Consider the following 21,697-nt stretch of genomic DNA (forward strand, 5'->3'; position numbering starts at 1 on the left):
AGTTCCTTTATATGTTGTGCAGTACCCAAATTAGCACACACGTACACGTACATACACACGCGCACATGCACACGCGCGCGCACACACACACACACACACACACACACACACACACACACACACACACACACACACACACACACACACACACACACACACACACACACACACACACACACACACACACACACACACACACACACACACACACACACACACACACACAGAGTCCTGCTATTCAAGTGTTGCTGTCCATGGTGCTGTAAACTAAAGCACTTTAAAGGACCATAATAGTGTCACTACATGTCTTAACATCTTCATATCTGCCACCTTTTCTTTTACATAAAACCTATGTTGTGTTCTTTCTTACATACATATACACAATAACTAAACTGACCAATTAAATAAATACAATAAAATGGTTTCCTTAATTTGGTTCCATAAATTAACAGTGATTTTACAATATAAATTGGGGTCCCAGAGATAGAAAGGGCATTACATGGGGGTCCATAGTTTAATACATGTCAAACTGGTTGGGAATCACTGCTAGAGCCATACAAATCTTCTTTCATGGGGTCCCTGGTGTATATTTTAAAATGTGGGCTCTGTGTCAATTTGGGGGTCCTTGTCATGAAAAAAGTTTGGGAACCACTGGTCTAGTTGCATGACAGTTTTGGTCAGATCCTTTGAAAAAAATATTTGGGAATATTAATTGAACTTTTTCATATAGGATCAGAGAGGTTTGGAAGAAATGTTCCTTTTATATTGCACACAACTGTTTCTTTTGCTCTGTTATCGCATGTATATCTACTGGGCCTTGGGTTAACAAAACGTATGGCCTATAAGGTTTTAGAAGACACTGCCCCCTGTGGCATCAAAGTCCCTCAAATGGCGTGTTGCTGTCCCTGGTGCTGAAACCCATTTCTTATTAAAGGACCATAACAGAGTTACTACATGTCATTTTATATTAACTACACCGACCTCAAGCATGAATCATGACCCTTCAACCCAGAATCGCTTCATTATTTTTGATAATCTTTTTTTTTTCCTTTCTTTTTTTAAGTTATATCCATATTCTAGAATGTACCAGAACATGTTACCTAAAATCACTGTTCTGTTCATTCATCTCTCATTGCGTTTCTGGAACACATGGTGTCACTATATGAGCGTAATAGTGCCTGAGCTTTGTATTGGCTTTCGTCATTAATTTCGTCACACACCCATTTCTTTGGTTTCTTTCAATGTTGGAATCGGGAGAATGAAACGAGGTTGTTGTTGTTGGCCAACGGCGTTGAATGGGAATATCCACATAATTATACGTATGAAATAGAAATTGACCTACACTGTGAATAGTGAGTATCAAGATTAGGTTTGGCAATGCCATCATAGTTCAATTAAGTTGGATTATATTTCATCACTTCATCACACCATGGAACAAAGGGAACGCAGTGTATGGAGGGTTCGACCTGGCGTGGTTACCGTAATTACTGCGTTGGTTCTGTCCTGGAACGTGGCCTCGGCACAAATAAGATATTCAATTTCCGAAGAAGTGAAAGAAGGGACAGTTGTTGGCAACATAGCCAAGGATCTTGGACTGGAGAAGAGCACGCTGAAACAGAGAGGATATCGTATCGTGGCCGGATCAAACGAGCCTCTTTTTCGAGTAAATCAGGACGACGGTATTCTGTATGTAAACCGAAACATTGACAGAGAGGACGTGTGCGAACGGACCAGTGCGTGTCTGATCGACTTAAAAACGGTGCTAGAGAACCCTTTGGAGATCCACTATGTCTCGGTGGAGGTACTGGATGTGAACGATCACTCTCCCAGCTTCCCAGAGAAAGAGAAACGACTAGAGGTTTTTGAGTCTGCTTTACCTGGAGCAAAATATCCACTGCAAGCTGCACAAGACGCGGATAGTGGACTATTATCTGTCCAGCAGTACAAATTAAATCACAATGATCATTTTCGTTTAGAAGTCAAAGATCGCGGTGAGGACCGTAAAACACCTATATTAATCCTTCAAAAGCCACTTGATAGAGAATCTGTCAAGAGACATATATTACTCCTTACCGCCATTGATGGAGGTAAGCCTCCAAAGTCAGGGGAAATGAGAATTACTATCGATGTGTCAGATGTTAATGATAATCCCCCAGTCTTTACAAAGGATTCATACGCTGTAAAGCTATACGAAAATTCTCCTATAGGCACAACTGTTATACAAGTTAATGCAACGGACTTGGATGAAGGCTCAAATGCTGAAGTTGAATATTATTTTGGGAATGATGTGGACGCAAAAGCACGGGCGCGTTTTGATTTAAATCTGTTGACTGGAGAAATAGTTGTATCAGGAGTCATAGATTACGAAGAGAAGAGTAGATATGAAATTGACATACAAGCTTCTGACAAGGGTACAGCTACACTGACAACAGAAAAAACTGTTATTATTGAGATAATTGATGTCAATGACAATGCACCTCAGATCGAAGTGACATCTTTTTCTCGTGCAATCCCAGAGGATTCCAAACCAGGAACCACAGTGGCACTGATTAATGTTAAAGATTCTGATGCTGGTCTCAATGGAAAGGTTATGTGTTTTATAGATCAGGCAGTTCCTTTTACACTAACCCCATCTTTACAAAATAACATGTATTCTCTTGTCACTAAGTCCCTATTAGACAGGGAACATCAATCTTATTATGATATTACAATAATTGCTAAAGACGCAGGCCATCCACCTTTGTCATCTTTAAAGACTATAAGTGTACTTGTATCGGACGTAAATGACAATAGTCCAGAGTTTTTACTGAGTCCATATACTTTCTATGTTCCTGAAAATAACACTCCTGGGGCGTCGGTTTTTTCGGTAAAAGCCTCTGATCATGATGAAGGCGATAATGCTATTATATCATATCATATTCCCAGAGAAGGAGCCAATGAAAAACTTGCGTCATACTTAAACATTAATCATGAAAACGGTGACATTTTAGCGCTAAAAACATTTGACTTTGAAACTTTGAAAACATACAAATTCCAAGTTGTGGCCACGGACTCTGGAACTCCATCACTAAGCAGCAACGTCACCGTGAATGTGTTTATTCTGGATCAGAATGACAACCCTCCGGTCATCTTGTATCCAGTCAGTGCTAATGGAACTGCTGAAGGTGTGGAGGAGATTCCTCGTAATTTGAACGCAGGACACCTGGTGGCTAAAGTGAGAGCCTATGATGCTGATATAGGATATAATGGCTGGTTATTATATTCACTGCAAGAAGTCACTGACCACAGTCTGTTTGGCTTGGACCGCTATACAGGACAGATAAGAACACTTCGGTCATTCACAGAGACAGATGAAGCTGAGCATAAACTTGTTGTCCTGGTAAAAGACAACGGAAACGTTTCACTCTCAGCAACAGCCACTCTGATTGTCAAAGTCGTGGAACCTAAAGAGGCCTTTTCAGCCTCTGATGTTAAAAGTGTTGTAAAAGATGATGAGGAAAACAACGTGGCTTTTTATTTGATCATAACTTTGGGCTCAGTGTCAACACTATTCCTCATCAGTATCATTGTACTGGTTGTAATGCAATGCTATAAACCCGCGGACAATTCTTCAAAGTATTTACAAGAGACAAATTACGATGGAACTCTATGCCACAGCATCCAATACAGATCAGGTGACAGACGGTACATGCTAGTTGGACCCAGAATGAGTATTGGTTCTACTATAGTTCCAGGCAGCAATGGGAATACTCTTGTGGTCTCTGATAGGAGGCGGACATCTGGAGAGGTAAGAACATGACACTGTTGAATTTTAGCTTAAAGGCTTAGCTTTTTTCTTATTTCCACACTCCAAGGAATATTAATGATATAGTTGATTGTTGAAAATGGGTGGTTCTCCCCTTTAATTTAAACCACAAATAGGCCTACTTCCTCTACAGATTTCGTAGAACATAACCTAATTTATGTGTGTGTGTGTGTGTGTGTGTGTGTGTGTGTGTGTGTGTGTGTGTGTGTGTGTGTGTGTGTGTGTGTGTGTGTGTGTGTGTGTGTGTGTGTGTGTGTGTGTGTCACCAGCATGCCGGGATGTGTGTTTGCAATAGGTTAGTGTGGTTAAAATGGAGTTTGACGTTCAATGGGTTTATAAAAGGGTGTCTGATACATAGCCTATATCAAATAATAAATCAAGCAACTTAAAACCTGTCTGGGATGCACAAAAAAGCCAGAGTAGACGTTAAAATGAACCAAGAAGCATTTTAAGTGAAATGCCTCTCAAACGGCAGCTGTCGCTCTCCATGGTGCTGAATTTGAATTTACACAACCCGTGCAGCAGTGCTGCGGCATGAGTGAGATTCTGAGAATTTGATTCACATCTTAAGATCACATCATTTGACAAGTTGGCTGGTCAATGTTTAGTTGTGTTTAGGTTTAATGAACTGCTTGTAATGCAATCCCGAGATGTTTAGAGGTTGTAATGAGTTGTGAGATCGCATGGTGTCAGTGTGCGCTGCAGAACACGATTTTTGAAAGTCCTTTTCATGATAGGATCTTGGACCCACCCCTCCGTGGCTTTAGTACCATATGCGCAGGAACAGTTGCCATCCTTCCCAAGCATTTCTAATCATGTACCTGTATATTTGCGTATAAGTGGATATAATGAAGACATTTTTGAGTATGTTGGATGGAGTAAACGTCATTAAGCTGTCATAGTTGTCCTGGAGGATTACGTAATTATTTTCTTTTGCTTCATCATGGAACAAAGAGGACGCGATGCATTGAGGGGCCGACGGCGGTGGTCTGCTTTCCTGGTTGCTTTGCTTCTTTTGTGCAGCGTGGCCTCAGCGCAAATAAGATATTCGATTCCAGAGGAAATTAAAGAAGGAACGGTCGTTGGGAATATAGCAAAAGATTTGGGCTTGGATAAGAACACATTGAAAGACAGGAGGTATCGAATTGTTTCTGGCTCTACAGAACCCCTTTTCCATGTGAATCAGAACGATGGTATCTTATATGTAAACAGAAAGATAGACAGGGAAGAGGTGTGTGAGCGGAGCAGCGCATGTTTGATCAGTCTGAAAACCGTGCTTGAAACCCCTTTAGAAATCCATTACGTGGAGGTGGAAGTCGTGGATATAAACGACCATTCTCCCACTTTCCCCGAGACAGAGAAAGTGTTAGAAATGTCGGAGTCGGCTTTACCAGGAACACGATTTCAGTTGCAAGCCGCACGCGACCCAGATGGTGATCAGTTTTCTGTACAACAGTATAGACTGAGCAACAACGACCACTTCCGTTTGGAAGTGAAAGACAAGGGAGAGGATGGAAAGATTCCCATACTAGTGTTGCAAAAGGCTTTAGACAGGGAGGCTCTAGAGAGACACTCATTGGTGCTAACTGCCTTAGATGGTGGAAAACCTCCAAAATCGGGTAATATGAATATCAGAGTAAATGTACTTGATATAAATGACAACGCACCTGTGTTTTCTAAAGATGTTTACTCTGTTCTACTGAATGAGAATGTTCCAGTTGGTACAACTGTCATACAAGTCAATGCTACTGATTTGGATGATGGTCCAAACGGAGAGGTAGTTTACTCATTTAGCAGCAGTGTAAATGATAGATTATTTAAGCTGTTTGAAATTAACCAATCAACAGGCGAAATTATTGTGAAGGACCTTATAGATTATGAGCAGAAGGACAGATATGAAATTGAAATCCAAGCATCAGATAAAGGCCTTGCTCAACTAACAACAGAAAAAAGTGTAATCATAAAGATAGTTGATATGAATGACAATGCTCCTGAAATTGAAGTGACATCATTTTCCAACTCTATATCTGAACATTCCAGACCTGGAACCACAGTTGCTCTTATTAGTGCCAGTGATTTAGATTCTGGCCTCAATGGGAAAGTTATTTGTTCTATACGGGAGGACGTTCCATTTGCTTTATCGCAGTCTTTAAAAGATAATATGTATTCTTTAATAACCAAATCACCTCTCGATAGGGAAAAACTGTCTCAATATGACTTAACTATTATCGCCAAGGACGCTGGTCAACCGTCATTATCTTCTGAAAAGACAGTCATCGTTATTGTGTCAGATGTAAATGATAACATCCCAGAGTTTTCCATGAACCCCTATACTTTTTATATTACTGAGAACAATGCTCCAGGGGGCTCCTTATTCTCAGTCAGGGCTGCTGACCGTGATGAGAATGAAAATGCCAGGATTTTATACAATTTATTTAGGAATGGGACACATAATAATGCTTTTACATCATTTTTAAACATAAATTCAGAAAATGGGAACATATTGGCATTAAAAAGTTTTGACTTTGAAACTCTAAAGACTTTTCAATTCAAAGTTGTTGCCACAGACTCTGGAACTCCACCACTAAGCAGCAATGTCACAGTGAATGTGTTCATTCTGGATCAGAACGACAACGCTCCAGTCATCTTGTATCCAGTCAGTGCTAATGGTACTGCTGAAGGTGTGGAGGAGATTCCTCGTAATGTGAACCCAGGACATTTGGTGGCTAAAGTGAGAGCCTATGATGCTGATATAGGATATAATGGCTGGTTATTATATTCACTGCAAGAAGTTACTGACCACAGTCTGTTTGGTTTGGACCGCTATACAGGACAGATAAGAACACTTCGTTCATTCACAGAGACAGACGAGGCGGAACATAAACTGGTCATACTGGTCAAAGACAATGGAAATGTTTCACTCTCAGCAACAGCTACTGTGATTGTCAAGGTTGTGGAGCCTAAAGAAGCGTTTGCATCTTCTGATGTTAAAAGTCTATCAAAGGATGAAGAGGAGAACAATTTGGCTTTTTACCTGATTATAACTTTGGGCTCAGTTTCAGTACTTTTTATCATCAGTATCGTTGTGCTGATTATAATGCAGTGCTCCAAACAAGCAGATTATTCATCCAAATATTTACAAGAAACAAATTACGATGGAACTCTGTGCCACAGCATCCAGTACAGATCTGGAGACAGAAGATACATGTTAGTTGGACCCAGAATGAGTATCGGTTCTACCATAGTTCCAGGCAGCAATGGGAATACTTTAGTTGTCTCTGACAGGAGACGTACATCTGGAGAGGTAAGATTGACTGCTAATTATCATTATGACTGATGTCAATGAAAGTGTTTGTTGCTATTTTTCAGTTTGGCTCTCTTTAAAATACAGGCTACTTAACATGCTTTGAGAAGAGAAAAGGGGAATCCCTCTCATCTGGTTTTGACAACAAACTGGCTCTCAGATGTGTGTGTGTGTGTGTGTGTGTGTGTGTGTGTGTGTGTGTGTGTGTGTGTGTGTGTGTGTGTGTGTGTGTGTGTGTGTGTGTGTGTGTGTGTGTGTGTGTGTGTGTGTGTGTTTTATTGGAAAAAATCATTTAAAAGTCCCCCTCACGCAAGGACAATCAATATCAGTCACTAGAACAATGCTGGGAAGTGTGATTTCAAATAGTGTAATATGGTTAAAATGCAGTTTGAAGTTCAATGGGTTAATACAGGAGGGGCGTGTCTATCTAATTATTGAATCCAGCAACATAATCACTTTCTGTAATGCACAGGAAAGCCTCTGCTGGGTTAATATGACCCCAGAAGTATGTTAAAGTGGAATACCCATCTCAAACGGGGGTTGTCGCTCTCCATGGTGCTGAAGTTGTTTTTACGCAACCCGTGTTGCGGCTTGAGAATGTTTATGCACCGTGTGATTATTTGCCCAACGTTTTTGCATGTATTTTGGAATATTTATTTGCTTAAGTTTTGATTTTTATGGTTGTTGGGGTTTTATTTTTATTTTATTTTATTATTATTTTTCCAGTTGGCTGGTCAACGTTTCGTTGTGTTTAGGATGAATTGCTTTATATAGGCTATGCTATCTTGAGATGATTAGGTTAGAGGTTGTTGCTTTGAGTTGTGAGATCGCATGGTGTCAGTGTGCTCCACAGAAAATGATTCAGAAAGACCATTTCATGATAGGTTCTTGGGTCCACCCCTTCAGTGGCTTCGGTAGCCATATGCGCAGGAAGAATTGTCATCATTTCTAAGCATGTCTAACAAGGTTTTTGCGTAAGTGAGGATAATAAATATTGACCTTCATGAGAATGGTGGATAAATAACCTTCGTTAAGCTGTAATAGTTCTTTGTGAGGATTACAGATATTGTTTTGCTTCATCATGGAACAAAGAAGACGCGAGGCACGGAGGAACAGACGGCAGTGGTTTGCGTTCCTGGTTCCTTTGCTTCTTTTGTGCAGCGTGGCCTCAGCGCAAATACGATATTCGGTACCAGAGGAAGCTAAAGAAGGAACAGTCGTTGGGAATATAGCAAAAGATTTGGGATTGGATAAGAACACCCTGAAAGAAAGGAGGTATCGAATTGTTTCTGGAACTACTGATCCGCTTTTCCATGTGAATCAGAACGACGGTATCTTATATGTAAACAGAAAGATTGACAGAGAAGAGGTATGTGAGCGGAGCAGCGCATGTTTGATCAGTCTAAAAACCGTGCTTGAAACCCCTTTAGAAATCCATTACGTGGAGGTGGAAGTGCTTGATATAAACGACCATTCTCCCATTTTCCCTGAGACAGATAAACGTTTAGAAATTTCGGAGTCGGCTTTACCAGGAAAACGATTTCAACTACAAGCCGCACGGGACCCAGATGGTGATCAGTTTTCAGTACAACAGTATAGACTGAGCAACAACGACCACTTCCGTTTGGAAGTGAAGGATAAGGGAGAGGATGGAAAGATTCCCATACTAGTGTTGCAAAAGGCTTTAGACAGGGAGGCTATGGGCATCCACACTTTGGTGCTCACTGCCTTAGATGGTGGAAAACCTCCAAAATCTGGTAACATGAATATTACAGTAGATGTACTTGATGTAAATGACAACACGCCCATGTTTACTAAGGATAGCTACTCTGTGCTATTGAATGAGAATGTTCCAGTTGGTACAACTGTCATCCAAGTCAATGCGACTGATTTGGATGATGGCCCAAATGGAGATGTAGTGTACTCATTTGGTAATAGTGTCAATAATAGATTATTCAAGCTGTTTGAAATTAACCAATCAACAGGCGAAATTATTGTGAAAGACTTAATAGATTATGAGCAGAAGGACAGATATGACATTGAAATCCAAGCCTCAGATAAAGGCCTTGCTCCGCTAACAACAGAAAAAAGTGTCATCATAAAGATAGTTGATATGAATGACAATCTTCCTGAAATTGAAGTGACATCATTTTCCGACGCAATATCTGAAAATGCCAGACATGGAACCACAGTTGCTCATATTAGTGTCAGGGATTTGGATTCTGGCCTCAATGGGAAAGTTATTTGTTCTATAGGGGAGGACGTTCCATTTGCTCTAACGCAATCTTTAAAAGATAATATGTATTCTTTAATAACCAAATCACCTCTCGATAGGGAAACACAGTCCCAATATGAGATAACTATTATTGCTAAGGACGCTGGTCAACCGTCATTATCATCTGAGAGGACAGTCACCGTTTTTGTGTCAGATATAAATGATAATGTCCCAGAGTTTTCCATGAACCCATATACTTTTTATATCACTGAGAACAATGCTCCAGGGGCATCTTTATTTTCAGTCAGGGCTGCTGACCGTGATGAGAATGAAAATGCTCAGATTTCATACAATATTGCCAGGGACGGGACAGACATTAATAAATTGACATCATTTCTAAACATAAATTCGGAAAATGGGAATATATTGGCTTTAAAAAGTTTTGACTTTGAAACGTTGAAAACCTTTCAATTTCAAGTTGTTGCCACCGACTCTGGAACTCCATCACGAAGTAGTAATGTCACAGTGAATGTGTTCATTCTGGATCAGAATGACAATGCTCCAGTCATCTTATATCCACTCAGTTCTAATGGAACTGCTGAAGGTGTGGAGGAGATTCCTCGTAATGTGCATCCAGGACATTTGGTGGCTAAAGTTAGAGCCTATGATGCTGATATAGGATATAATGGCTGGTTATTATATTCACTGCAGGAAGTTACTGACCACAGTCTCTTTGGTTTGGACCGCTATACAGGACAGTTAAGAACACTTCGTTCATTCACAGAGACAGACGAGGCGGAATATAAACTGGTCATACTGGTCAAAGACAATGGAAATGTTTCACTCTCAGCAACAGCTACTGTGATTGTCAAGGTTGTGGAGCCTAAAGAGGCCTTTGCAGCATCTGATGTTAAAAGTGTATCTAAGGATGAAGAGGACAACAATTTGGCTTTTTACCTGATTATAACATTGGGCTCGGTTTCAGTACTTTTTATCATCAGTATAATTGTGCTCATTATAATGCAGTGCTCCAAACAAGCAGATTATTCCTCCAAATATTTACAAGAAACAAATTACGATGGAACTCTGTGCCACAGCATCCAGTACAGATCTGGAGACAGACGATACATGTTAGTTGGACCCAGAATGAGTATCGGTTCTACCATAGTTCCAGGCAGCAATGGGAATACTTTAGTTGTCTCTGACAGGAGACACACATCTGGAGAGGTAAGATTGACTGCTAATTATCATTATTACATGATGTCAATGAAAGCGTTTGTTGCCCTTTTTTCTGTGTGTCTCTATTTAATTACTCATCGAAAGCAGAATACACAGGCTACTTAATATGCTTTGAGAAGAGAAAATGGGAATCCCTCTCATCTGGTTTTGACAACAAACTGGCTCTCAGACAGAAAAACAGTTCAACCCTGGCACCAACTGTTTTCATGGTGTAGAACATGGTGTAGATTAGAACCAATTTCTGACAGTTAAAATAGAACATTTAGAAACTGGTCCTTGTCAAGTATAAGTTAATTGTGTCAGGTGACCTGAGCAATCTGTCGCTGTCCATGGTGCTAAAATTGGGAATGCTGGTGGCTCACTGTAGCCTAATATTTTTTAGAGTGGTTGCCCTAACAGGCCAACCAGACTATAGTACTTGTCCGACTTTCTTTCTTTCTTTCTTTCTTTCTTTCTTTCTTTCTTTCTTTCTTTTCACAGTTTGGGTGGCACGCACTTGGGCCATAATGTCAAGTCGACCGGTTTCATTGGGACTCGTCTGCTTGCATTTTGATACATTATATAGTTTAATTTATGTATTAATTTATTGGTGAATTAAAATTATCTTGACTTGACTTAGACTGACACAGTATGTACTTCATTCCTTTAGAATTATTGGACTTGATGAGTACCAAGTGTATAACCTTTTAATACACAGTTACCTGCAATGTGATTCAAGATTCTGGGTGTCAGTGTACTAGCAGAATAACGACACATGCAGGAGCTTTCCTCATTGGCAGCACTTGGTTCCACCCCTTAGTGTTTTACCATCTCTACAGCGCGCAGTGAGCTCGCCTCGTGCTTGTCTAAACATTTACCAGCTTATGTCGTTTATGCAAGTAATGAGGCAACACTTTGTTTTTAAAAATGAAGGATGAAGTTTACTTCGAAATTCTCTTGTAGTTCTTTTGGATTGTTATTTATTTTTTTATCGTTGATCATGGAACAAAGGGGATGCAATGCGTGGGGGAAGCGGTGGATTTATTTCGCGATTGTCGTGGTACTTTTCAGGAATGAAGCTGTGGCTCAGATAAGATATTCAATCTCTGAAGAGGTCAAAGAAGGAACCTTTGTTGGAAATCTAGCCAAGGATTTGGGGTTGGATCTTGTCGGTTTAAATGGAAGGGGGTTTAGAATTGTGTCTAGCTCCAACGATCCAATTTTCCAAGTCAGTCGGGATGATGGAGTTCTGTTCGTGAACAAAAAGGTGGACAGAGAGGAGATATGCGAACGGAGTAGCGTGTGTGTAGTCAACTTGAAAACCGTATTGGAGAATCCACTGGAGATCCATTATGTCGCCGTGGAGGTGCTAGATGTAAACGACCATTCTCCCAGCTTCCCGGAGAAAGAGAGACGCTTAGAAATATCTGAGTCCACTATACCAGGGACACGATTTCAGCTGAAAGCTGCAAGCGACTCTGATCGTGGTGTATTTTCTGTCCAGCAGTATAAGCTCAGTCAGAACGAATATTTCCGTTTGGAAGTCAAAGATAAAGGAGAAAATGGTAAAATACCAATTTTAGCGTTGCAAAAGCCATTAGATAGAGAGGCTATTAGAACTCACACGTTAATACTCACCGCTACTGATGGAGGTAAACCAACAAGATCAGGTAACACGAAAATAATTGTTGACGTATTAGACGTCAACGATAACGCACCTGTGTTCTCTAAAGATGTTTATTCAGTGCAACTTAATGAAAATGCTGACATAGGTACACATGTGATTCAAGTAAATGCAACTGATTTGGATGAGGGTCTCAATGGAGAGGTAATATATTCTTTTGGGAACACTATGAATGAAAGATTACTCACACTGTTTGATATAAACCCTGTTACGGGTGAAATTGTTGTGAAGGGTCTTATTGATTATGAGCAAAGAGATAACTATGAGATAGAAATCCAAGCCTCAGACAAAGGCGGTGTCCCGCTTGTCACAGAGAAGAGCGTCATCATAAAGATAGTTGACGTGAATGACAATGCACCTGTGATAGAAGTGACCTCATTTTCAAGCGCCATATCTGAAGATTCCAGACCTGGAACTACAGTGGCCCTTATTAGTATCAGTGATCTAGACTCGGGCCTCAATGGGAAAGTTATTTGTTCTATAAGCGATGATGTTAATTTTTCTTTAACACCATCCTTGCAAGATAATATGTATTCATTAATAACCAAGTCACCTCTGGATAGAGAGAAACAGACTAAATATGACATAACTATAATAGCCAAGGATGCTGGCCAACCAGTGCTATCATCTGAAAAGATGATAAGTGTTATTGTGTCAGATGTTAATGACAACTGTCCAGAGTTTTCACTGAGTCCCTATACTTTCTATGTTAGTGAGAACAATGCTGCAGGAGAATCATTATTTTCTGTTAGGGCATCTGATCGTGACGAGGGAGATAATGCCCTTATTTTATATCACATTCAAAGAAACGGAGCAACTGACAATAAAGAAGCATCATTTCTAAATATTAATCCAGAAAGTGGTGATATTATGGGTCTGAAGAACTTTGACTTTGAAACTTTGAAAACATTTCAGTTCCAAGTTGTTGCCACAGATTCTGGAACTCCACCACTTAGCAGCAACGTCACCGTGAATGTGTTCATTCTGGATCAGAACGACAACACTCCAGTCATCTTGTATCCAGTCAGTTCTAACGGTACTGCTGAAGGTGTGGAGGAGATTCCTCGTAATGTAAACCCAGGACATTTGGTGGCTAAAGTGAGAGCATATGATGCTGATGTGGGATATAATGGCTGGTTATTATATTCCCTACAGGAAGTTACTGACCATAGTCTGTTTGCTTTGGACCGCTATACAGGACAGATAAGAACACTTCGTTCATTCACAGAGACAGACGAGGCTGAACATAAACTGGTCATACTGGTAAAAGACAATGGAAACGTTTCACTGTCAGCAACAGCTACTGTGATTGTCAAGGTTGTGGAGCCCAAAGAGGCCTTTGCCGCTTCTGATGTTAAAAGCACAATAAAAGAGGAGGACGAAAATGATGTGACATTTTACCTGATTATAACTCTGGGCTCAGTTTCAACACTTTTTCTGATTAGTATCATCGTGTTGATTTTAATGCAGTGCTCCAAACCCGCGGACTATACCTCAAAATATTTACCAGAAACAAATTACGACGGGACACTGTGCCACAGCATTCAGTACAGATCTGGAGACAGAAGGTACATGTTAGTTGGACCCAGAATGAGTATTGGTTCTACTATAGCTCCTGGAAGCAATGGGAATACTCTAGTGGTCTCTGACAGGAGGCGGTCATCTGGAGAGGTAAGAAGGTTGACGTGTTTTAACTTTGACGTTCTAACATGTATTAATAATACTTTTACTGCATGTATTCTGCTGAGTATTATGTGCCAACAACCAACAACTGCTTTCCATTGAATATAAGCAAACGTGTATGAACTATTATAGACTCATTGAAAACACATGTCCCTTTGATGTGATAGATATTGTACTTCTAATGTGTTTGGGGGGGGGGGGGGGGGGGGGGGGGGGGGTTATTGGAAAAGATTGGAAAAGATCATTTAAAAAGCCCCATCATGCAAGGACGATAGCAGTCTGTAGAACAATTCTGGCAAGTGTGAATTCAAATAGTGTAATATGGTTAAAATGGAGTTTGAAGTTCAATGGGTTAATACAGGAGGGGCGTGTCTATCTAATTAATGAATCAAGCAACTTAATAATTTTCTGTAATCAGTGTGATGCACAAGAAAGCCCCAAGGGTTAATATGACCCCAGAAATATTTTAAAGTGAAGTATCAAGTCTCTCAAACTTGAGTGGTCGCTCTCCATGGTACTGAAATTGATTTTACGCAATCTGTGTTGCAGCTTGAGAATGAGAATGTTGACGCACTCTGTGATCATTTGACGAACCTTTTTGCATTATTTCTGAATATTTATTTACTTCACTTTTGATTTGTATGGTTGTTGGGGTTTCTTTTTTTTTCAGTTGGCTGGTCAATGTTTCGTTGTGTTTAGGATGAATTGCTTAATATAATGCTATCTTGAGATGATTACATTAGAGGTTGTTGCTTTCTGATATTCTTCTAAAATGTTCATGTACTGAGTTGTGAGATCGCATGGTGTCAGTGTGCTCCACAGAAAATGATCCAGAAAGACCACTTCATGATAGGAGCTTGGGTCCACCCCTTCAGTGGCTTTGGTAGCCTATGCACAGGAAGATTTGTCATAATTTCTAAGCATGTCTGACAATGTTTTTGCGTAGGAGAAGATAATGAATATTGGCCTTCGTGAGAATGGTGGATGAAATAACCTTCATTAAGCTGTCATAATTTTGTGCGAGGATTACAGACATTTCTTTTGCTTCATCATGGAACAAAGAGGACGCGAGGCACGGAGGGACAGGCGACGGTGGTTTGCGTTCTTGGTTGCTTTGCTTCTTTTGTGCAGCGTGGCCTCAGCGCAAATACGATATTCGGTACCAGAGGAAGCTAAAGAAGGAACACTCGTTGGGAATATAGCAAAAGATTTGGGCTTGGATAAGAACACACTGAAAGAAAGGAGGTATCGAATTGTTTCTGGCTCTACTGAACCCCTTTTCCATGTGAATCAGAATGATGGTTTCTTATATGTAAACAGAAAGATAGACAGAGAAGCGGTATGTGAGCGGAGCAGCGCATGTTTGATCAGTCTGAAAACCGTGCTTGAAACCCCCTTAGAAATCCATTACGTGGAAGTGGAAGTGCTTGATATAAACGACCATTCTCCCACTTTTCCCGAGACAGAGAAAATGTTAGAAATCTTTGAGTCCGTTTTACCAGGAAAACGATTTCAACTACAAGCTGCACGCGACCCAGATGGTGATCAGTTTTCAGTACAACAGTATAGACTGAGCAACAACGACCACTTTCGTTTGGAAGTGAAGGATGAGGGAGAGGATGGAAAGATTCCCACACTAGTGTTGCAAAAGGCTTTAGACAGGGAGGCTATGGGCATCCACACATTGGTGCTCACTGCCTTAGATGGTGGAAAACCTCAAAAATTGGGTACTATGAATATTACAGTGTATGTACTTGATGTAAATGACAACACGCCCATGTTTACTAAAGATAGCTACTCTGTGCTATTGAAGGAGAATGTTCCAGTTGGTACAACTGTCATCCAAGTCAACGCTACTGATTTAGATGATGGTCCAAATGGAGATGTAGTGTACTCATTTGGCAATAGTGTCAATAAAAGATTATTCAAACTGTTTGAAATTAACCAATCAACAGGCGAAATTATTGTGAAAGACTTAATAGATTATGAGCACAAGGACAGATATCAAATTGAAATCCAAGCATCAGACAAAGGCCCTGTCCCGCATGTCACAGAGAAGAATGTCATCATTAAGATAGTTGACGTGAATGACAATGCACCTGTGATAGAAGTGACCTCATTTTCAAGCGCCATATCTGAAGATTCCAGACCTGGAACTACAGTGGCCCTTATTAGTATCAGTGATCTGGACTCGGGTCTCAATGGGAAAGTTATTTGTTCTATAAGCGATGATGTTAATTTTGCTTTAACACCATCCTTGCAAGACAATATGTATTCATTAATAACCAAGTCACCTCTGGACAGAGAGAAACAGACTAAATATGACATATCTATAATAGCCAAGGACGCTGGGCAACCAGTGCTATCATCTGAAAAGATGATAAGTGTTATTGTGTCAGATGTTAATGACAACAGTCCAGAGTTTTCACTGAGTCCCTATACTTTCTATGTTAGTGAGAACAATGCTCCAGGAGCATCATTATTTTCTGTAAGGGCCTCTGATCGTGACGAGGGAGATAATGCCCTTATTTCATATCACATTCAAAGAAATGGAGCAACTGACAATAAAGAAGCATCGTTTCTAAATATCAATTCAGAAAGTGGTGATATTATGGGGCTGAAGAACTTTGACTTTGAAACTTTGAAAACATTTCAGTTCCAAGTTGTTGCCAGAGATTCTGGAACTCCACCACTTAACAGCAACGTCACAGTGAATGTGTTCATTCTGGATCAGAACGACAACGCTCCGGTCATTTTGTATCCAGTCAGTGCTAACGGTACTGCTGAAGGTGTGGAGGAGATTCCTCGTAATGTGAACGCAGGACATTTGGTGGCTAAAGTGAGAGCCTATGATGCTGATATAGGATACAATGGCTGGTTATTATACTCACTACAGGAGGTTACTGACCACAGTCTGTTTGCTTTGGACCGCTATACAGGACAGATAAGAACACTTCGTTCATTCACAGAAACAGACGAGGCTGAACATAAACTGGTCATACTGGTCAAAGACAATGGAAACGTTTCACTCTCAGCAACAGCTACTGTGACGGTCAAGGTTGTGGAGCCCAAAGAGGCCTTTGCAGCTTCTGATGTTAAAAGTGCAATAAAAGACGAGGACGAAAATAATGTGACATTTTATCTGATTATAACTCTGGGCACAGTTTCAACACTTTTTCTGATTAGTATCATCGTGTTGATTTTAATGCAGTGCTCCAAACCCGCAGACTATACCTCCAAATATTTACCAGAAACAAATTATGACGGGACACTGTGCCACAGCATTCAGTACAGATCTGGAGACAGAAGGTACATGTTAGTTGGACCCAGAATGAGTATTGGTTCTACTATAGCTCCTGGAAGCAATGGAAATACTCTAGTGGTTTCTGACAGGAGGCGAACATCTGGAGAGGTAAGAGGGTTGACGTGTTTTCATTTTAATGTGTTCTAACATGAACATCACAACAACCTGTGTTTGTAATAATAATACAAATAATAATAATAATAATGTGCTAACAACCAACAACTGCTTTCCATTGAAAATAACCCTCCCCAGCAAACGTGTTATGGTAAACGTGTATTTTCTTATGTTGCTTGATTCAATATTTACATAGTTGTTGATATTCGTTTTATCCTACACGCCCCTCCCATGAACTATTATATAATTATACTCATTGAAAACACATGTCCCTTTGGTGTGACTGATATTGTGCTTCTACTGTGTTTTTAATAGCCTCTTCGTTTATTTCATTTTATATTGTTTTTATTGGAAAAGAACATTCAAAAAGCCCCCTCGTGCAAGGACAATAGTCACTAGAAAAATGCGATTTGCGGTTAATCGAGTTCAATGGGTTCATACAGGAGGGGCGTGTGTCTATCTAAATATTGAATCAAGCAACTTAAACACTTCATGCACAGGATAGACGGAGTAGAGGTTAATATGACCCCAGAAGTATTTTAAAGTGGAATATCCCCTAGAGACTCTCCAACGGGAGCTGTCGCTCTCCATGGTGCTGAAGTTGTTTTTACGCAACCAGTGTCTCGGTTTGAGAATGAGAATGTTGATGCGCTGTGTGATCATTTGACAAACGTTAATGTATCTAGGAATATTTATTTTATATTTCTGTGTGTTTAGGATGAATTGCTGAATATAATGCTCTTATGATTATTAGATTAGAGGTTGTTACTTTCTGACCTTCTTCTAAAATTCTCCTGTACTGAGTTGTGAGATCGCGTGGTGTCAGTGTGTTCCCAGAAAATTATTCAGAAAGACCATTTCATGATGGGATCTTGGGTCCACCCCTTCAGTGGCTTCCGTAGCCTATGCGGAGGAAGATTTGTCATAATTTCTAAGCATGTTTTTGCGTAAGGATAATGAATATTGACCTTCATGAGAATGGTGGATGAAATAAGCTTCATTAAGCTGCCATAGTTCTTTGTGAGGATTACAGACATTTTCTTGCTTCATCATGGAACAAAGAGGGCGCGGGGCACGGAGGGACAGGCGGCGGTGGTTTGCGTTCCTGGTTGCTTTGCTTCTTTTTTGCAGCGTGGCCTCAGCGCAAATACGATATTCGGTACCAGAGGAAGCTAAAGAAGGAACGGTCGTTGGGAATATAGCAAAAGATTTGGGCTTGGATAAGAACACATTGAAAGAAAGGAGGTATCGAATTGTTTCTGGCTCTACTGAACCCCTTTTCCACGTGAATCAGAATGATGGTATCTTATATGTAAACAGAAAGATAGATAGAGAAGAGGTATGTGAGCGTAGCAGTGCATGTTTGATCAATCTAAAAACCGTGCTTGAAACCCCCTTAGAAATCCATTACGTGGAAGTGGAAGTGCTTGATATAAACGACCATTCTCCCACTTTCCCCGAGACAGAGAAACTGTTAGAAATGTCAGAGTCCACTTTAACAGGAACACGATTTCAGTTGCAAGCCGCACGCGACCCAGATGGTGATCAGTTTTCTGTACAACAGTATAGACTGAGCAACAACGACCACTTCCGTTTGGAAGTGAAGGATAAGGGAGAAGATGGAAAAATACCCATACTTGTGTTGCAAAAGGCTTTAGACAGGGAGACTACGAGCAGCCACGCGTTGGTGCTAACTGCCTTAGATGGCGGGAAACCACCAAAGTCGGGTAACATGAATATTAGAATAGATGTACTTGATGTAAATGACAACATTCCGGTGTTTACTAAAGATGTTTACTCTGTGCTACTGAATGAGAATGTTCCAGTTGGTACAACTGTCATACAAGTCAATGCTACTGATTTGGATGATGGAACAAACGGAGATGTAGTTTACTCATTTGGCAACAGTGTAAACAATAGATTATTCAAACTTTTCGAAATTAACCAATTAACAGGCGAGATTATCGTGAAAGGCTTAATAGATTATGAGCAAAAGGACAGATATGAAATTGAAATTCAGGCATCAGACAAAGGTACGGCCCCACTTGTTATAGAGAAAAGTGTAATTATAAAGATAGTTGATATTAATGACAATGCACCTGAGATAGAAGTGACTTCGTTCTCAAGCGCCATATCTGAACAGTCCAGACCTGGTACCACAGTTGCTCTTATTAGTGTCAGTGATTTGGATTCTGGCCTCAATGGGAAAGTTATTTGTTCTATACGGGAGGACGTCCCATTTGCATTATCACAAACTTTAAAAGATAATATGTATTCATTAACAACCAAATCACCCCTAGATAGGGAAAAACAAACTCAGTATGACATAACGCTCATCGCCAAGGATGCTGGTCAACCGTCATTGTCATCTGAAAAGACAGTCACCGTTATTGTGTCAGATGTAAATGATAATGTTCCTGAGTTTTCCATGAACCCTTATACTTTTTATATCACTGAGAACAATGCTCCAGGTGCCTCATTGTTTTCGGTCAGGGCTACTGACCGTGATGAGAACGAAAACGCAAGGATTGTATACAATGTGTTTAGGAATGGGACAGACAATAATGCATTGACATCGTTTTTAAACATCAATTCAGAAAATGGGAACATATTGGCTTTAAAAAGTTTTGACTTTGAAACTCTAAAGACTTTTCAATTCAAAGTTGTTGCCATGGACTCTGGAACTCCATCACTAAGCAGCAACGTCACAGTGAATGTGTTCATTCTGGATCAGAACGACAACGCTCCAGTCATCTTGTATCCAGTCAGTGCTAACGGTACTGCTGAAGGTGTGGAGGAGATTCCTCGTAATGTGAACCCAGGACATTTGGTGGCTAAAGTGAGAGCCTATGATGCTGATATAGGATATAATGGCTGGTTATTATATTCACTGCAGGAAGTTACTGACCACAGTCTGTTTGCTTTGGACCGCTATACAGGACAGTTAAGAACACTTCGTTCATTCACAGAGACAGACGAGGCTGAACATAAAATGGTCATACTGGTCAAAGACAATGGAAACATTTCACTCTCAGCAACAGCTACTGTGATTGTCAAGGTTGTGGAACCTAAAGAGGCTTTTGCAGCTTCTGATGTTAAAAGTGTATCTAAGGATGAAGAGGACAGCAATGTGGCTTTTTACCTGATTATAACTTTGGGCTCAGTTTCAGTACTTTTTATCATCAGTATCATTGTGCTGATTATAATGCAGTGCTCCAAACAAGCAGATTATTCATCCAAATATTTACAAGAAACAAATTACGATGGAACTCTGTGCCACAGCATCCAGTACAGATCTGGAGACAGACGATACATGTTAGTTGGACCCAGAATGAGTATTGGTTCTACCATAGTTCCAGGCAGCAATGGGAATACTTTAGTTGTCTCTGACAGGAGGCGCACATCTGGAGAGGTAAGAGGGTTGACATATTCAATGACTAATACAAACCTAACTCAGACCCATTATTGTGTTTCGTAATAATAATAAATGTATCCCCCTTTAACAGAGAAATATGCATGGATTCCGCTAAGCATCATATTTGGCATGTATAAACAACCACCAATTTACAGCTTTTAATTGGCAGTAATACATGTGTCGTCTCTCAAACAGGAACTGCCGCTCTCCATGGTGCTGAATTGTAATCTCAGTGAGCGATTTGCAAACGTTTTCATGCTGTGTTTCACACTATTTATTTTAATTATGTTTTGTTGTTTTGTTTGTTTGTTTTTTCTGTTGGCAGGCCAAAATGTTTAAGGAATTTCATGTGATTCTATCTTTAGATAGAGGTTGACAGACATTGAGTTATTCTTCTATAAAATCTCCTGCACTGAGTTGTGAGGTCGCATGGTGTCAGTGTACTGTGCAGAAAATGATTCAGAAAGACCTTTACATCATAAGATCGTCGTTCCACCCTGCAATGGCTTTTACTTGTACAATGCACAGGCACATTTGTAATCATTCGTCAGCATTTCCTTTGGGATAAAGGAAAGACCTTTATGTTGGCTAAAGTAACCCGCTGTCATAGTTCTTCTTGCCGTTACTGTAGGGGAGAATGGGGGGAGTGAACATATTTTTAGGTGAGAGATGTCCTTTGTAAACATCCACAACCATTTTACATTTGGATGCACTAATCAGAAATGATCAAATGGAAACGCAAAGTTGTCCCCTACTGGTTGGGACGATAGTATATACCTGTTGGGGCGAGAGTGCCGCTTGTCATATTAGACTAGTATGTCTATATTGTAGGCCTAACCTACTAAAAATGGAGGAAGGGTGGGCACTATGGAAATCTGGGCACCATTTTGGGGGGAAGACTGGGCACTATAAGAGTGGGCACCAGGAACAGTAAGACTAAGACTTCAAATTATTC

General features: G+C 40.3%; 4 protein-coding genes across 4 annotated transcripts in view; all 4 read left to right on the top strand.

Moving 5' to 3' along the window:
- Window positions 1-1,429: 1,429 nt before the first annotated feature.
- LOC308302341 (protocadherin alpha-3-like) lies at window positions 1,430-8,027 on the top strand (the record flags this gene model as incomplete). The annotated part of the gene is made up of 4 exons (XM_080746597.1): window positions 1,430-1,919; window positions 2,433-2,762; window positions 6,079-7,109; window positions 8,016-8,027. 4 exons carry the CDS (start codon window positions 1,430-1,432, stop codon window positions 8,025-8,027), a joined length of 1,863 nt encoding a protein of 620 aa, XP_080602723.1.
- A 163-nt stretch (window positions 8,028-8,190) lies between these two features.
- Window positions 8,191-21,697, top strand: part of LOC308302342 (protocadherin alpha-8-like) — a gene marked incomplete at both ends in the record, with an annotated part of 48,664 nt that continues 35,157 nt past the window's right edge. Inside the window, 2 exons of the mRNA XM_080746598.1 lie at window positions 8,191-10,598; window positions 13,033-13,242. Coding sequence (XP_080602724.1) covers window positions 8,191-10,598; window positions 13,033-13,242 — 2,618 coding nt within the window. The remainder of the gene's footprint in view (window positions 10,599-13,032; window positions 13,243-21,697) is intronic.
- LOC308301899 (protocadherin alpha-3-like) lies at window positions 14,961-17,360 on the top strand (the record flags this gene model as incomplete). Its single annotated transcript, XM_080746047.1, has 1 exon — window positions 14,961-17,360. One exon carries the CDS (start codon window positions 14,961-14,963, stop codon window positions 17,358-17,360), a length of 2,400 nt encoding a protein of 799 aa, XP_080602173.1.
- The window catches only part of LOC308301900 (protocadherin alpha-3-like), a gene marked incomplete at both ends in the record, with an annotated part of 33,135 nt that continues 30,245 nt past the window's right edge, over window positions 18,808-21,697 (top strand). The window contains one exon of the mRNA XM_080746048.1: window positions 18,808-19,437. Coding sequence (XP_080602174.1) covers window positions 18,808-19,437 — 630 coding nt within the window. The remainder of the gene's footprint in view (window positions 19,438-21,697) is intronic.

The sequence above is a fragment of the Nannobrachium achirus genome, assembly GCF_963921795.1.
Source record: "Nannobrachium achirus genome assembly, chromosome: 17".
Lineage (NCBI taxonomy): Eukaryota > Metazoa > Chordata > Actinopteri > Myctophiformes > Myctophidae > Nannobrachium > Nannobrachium achirus.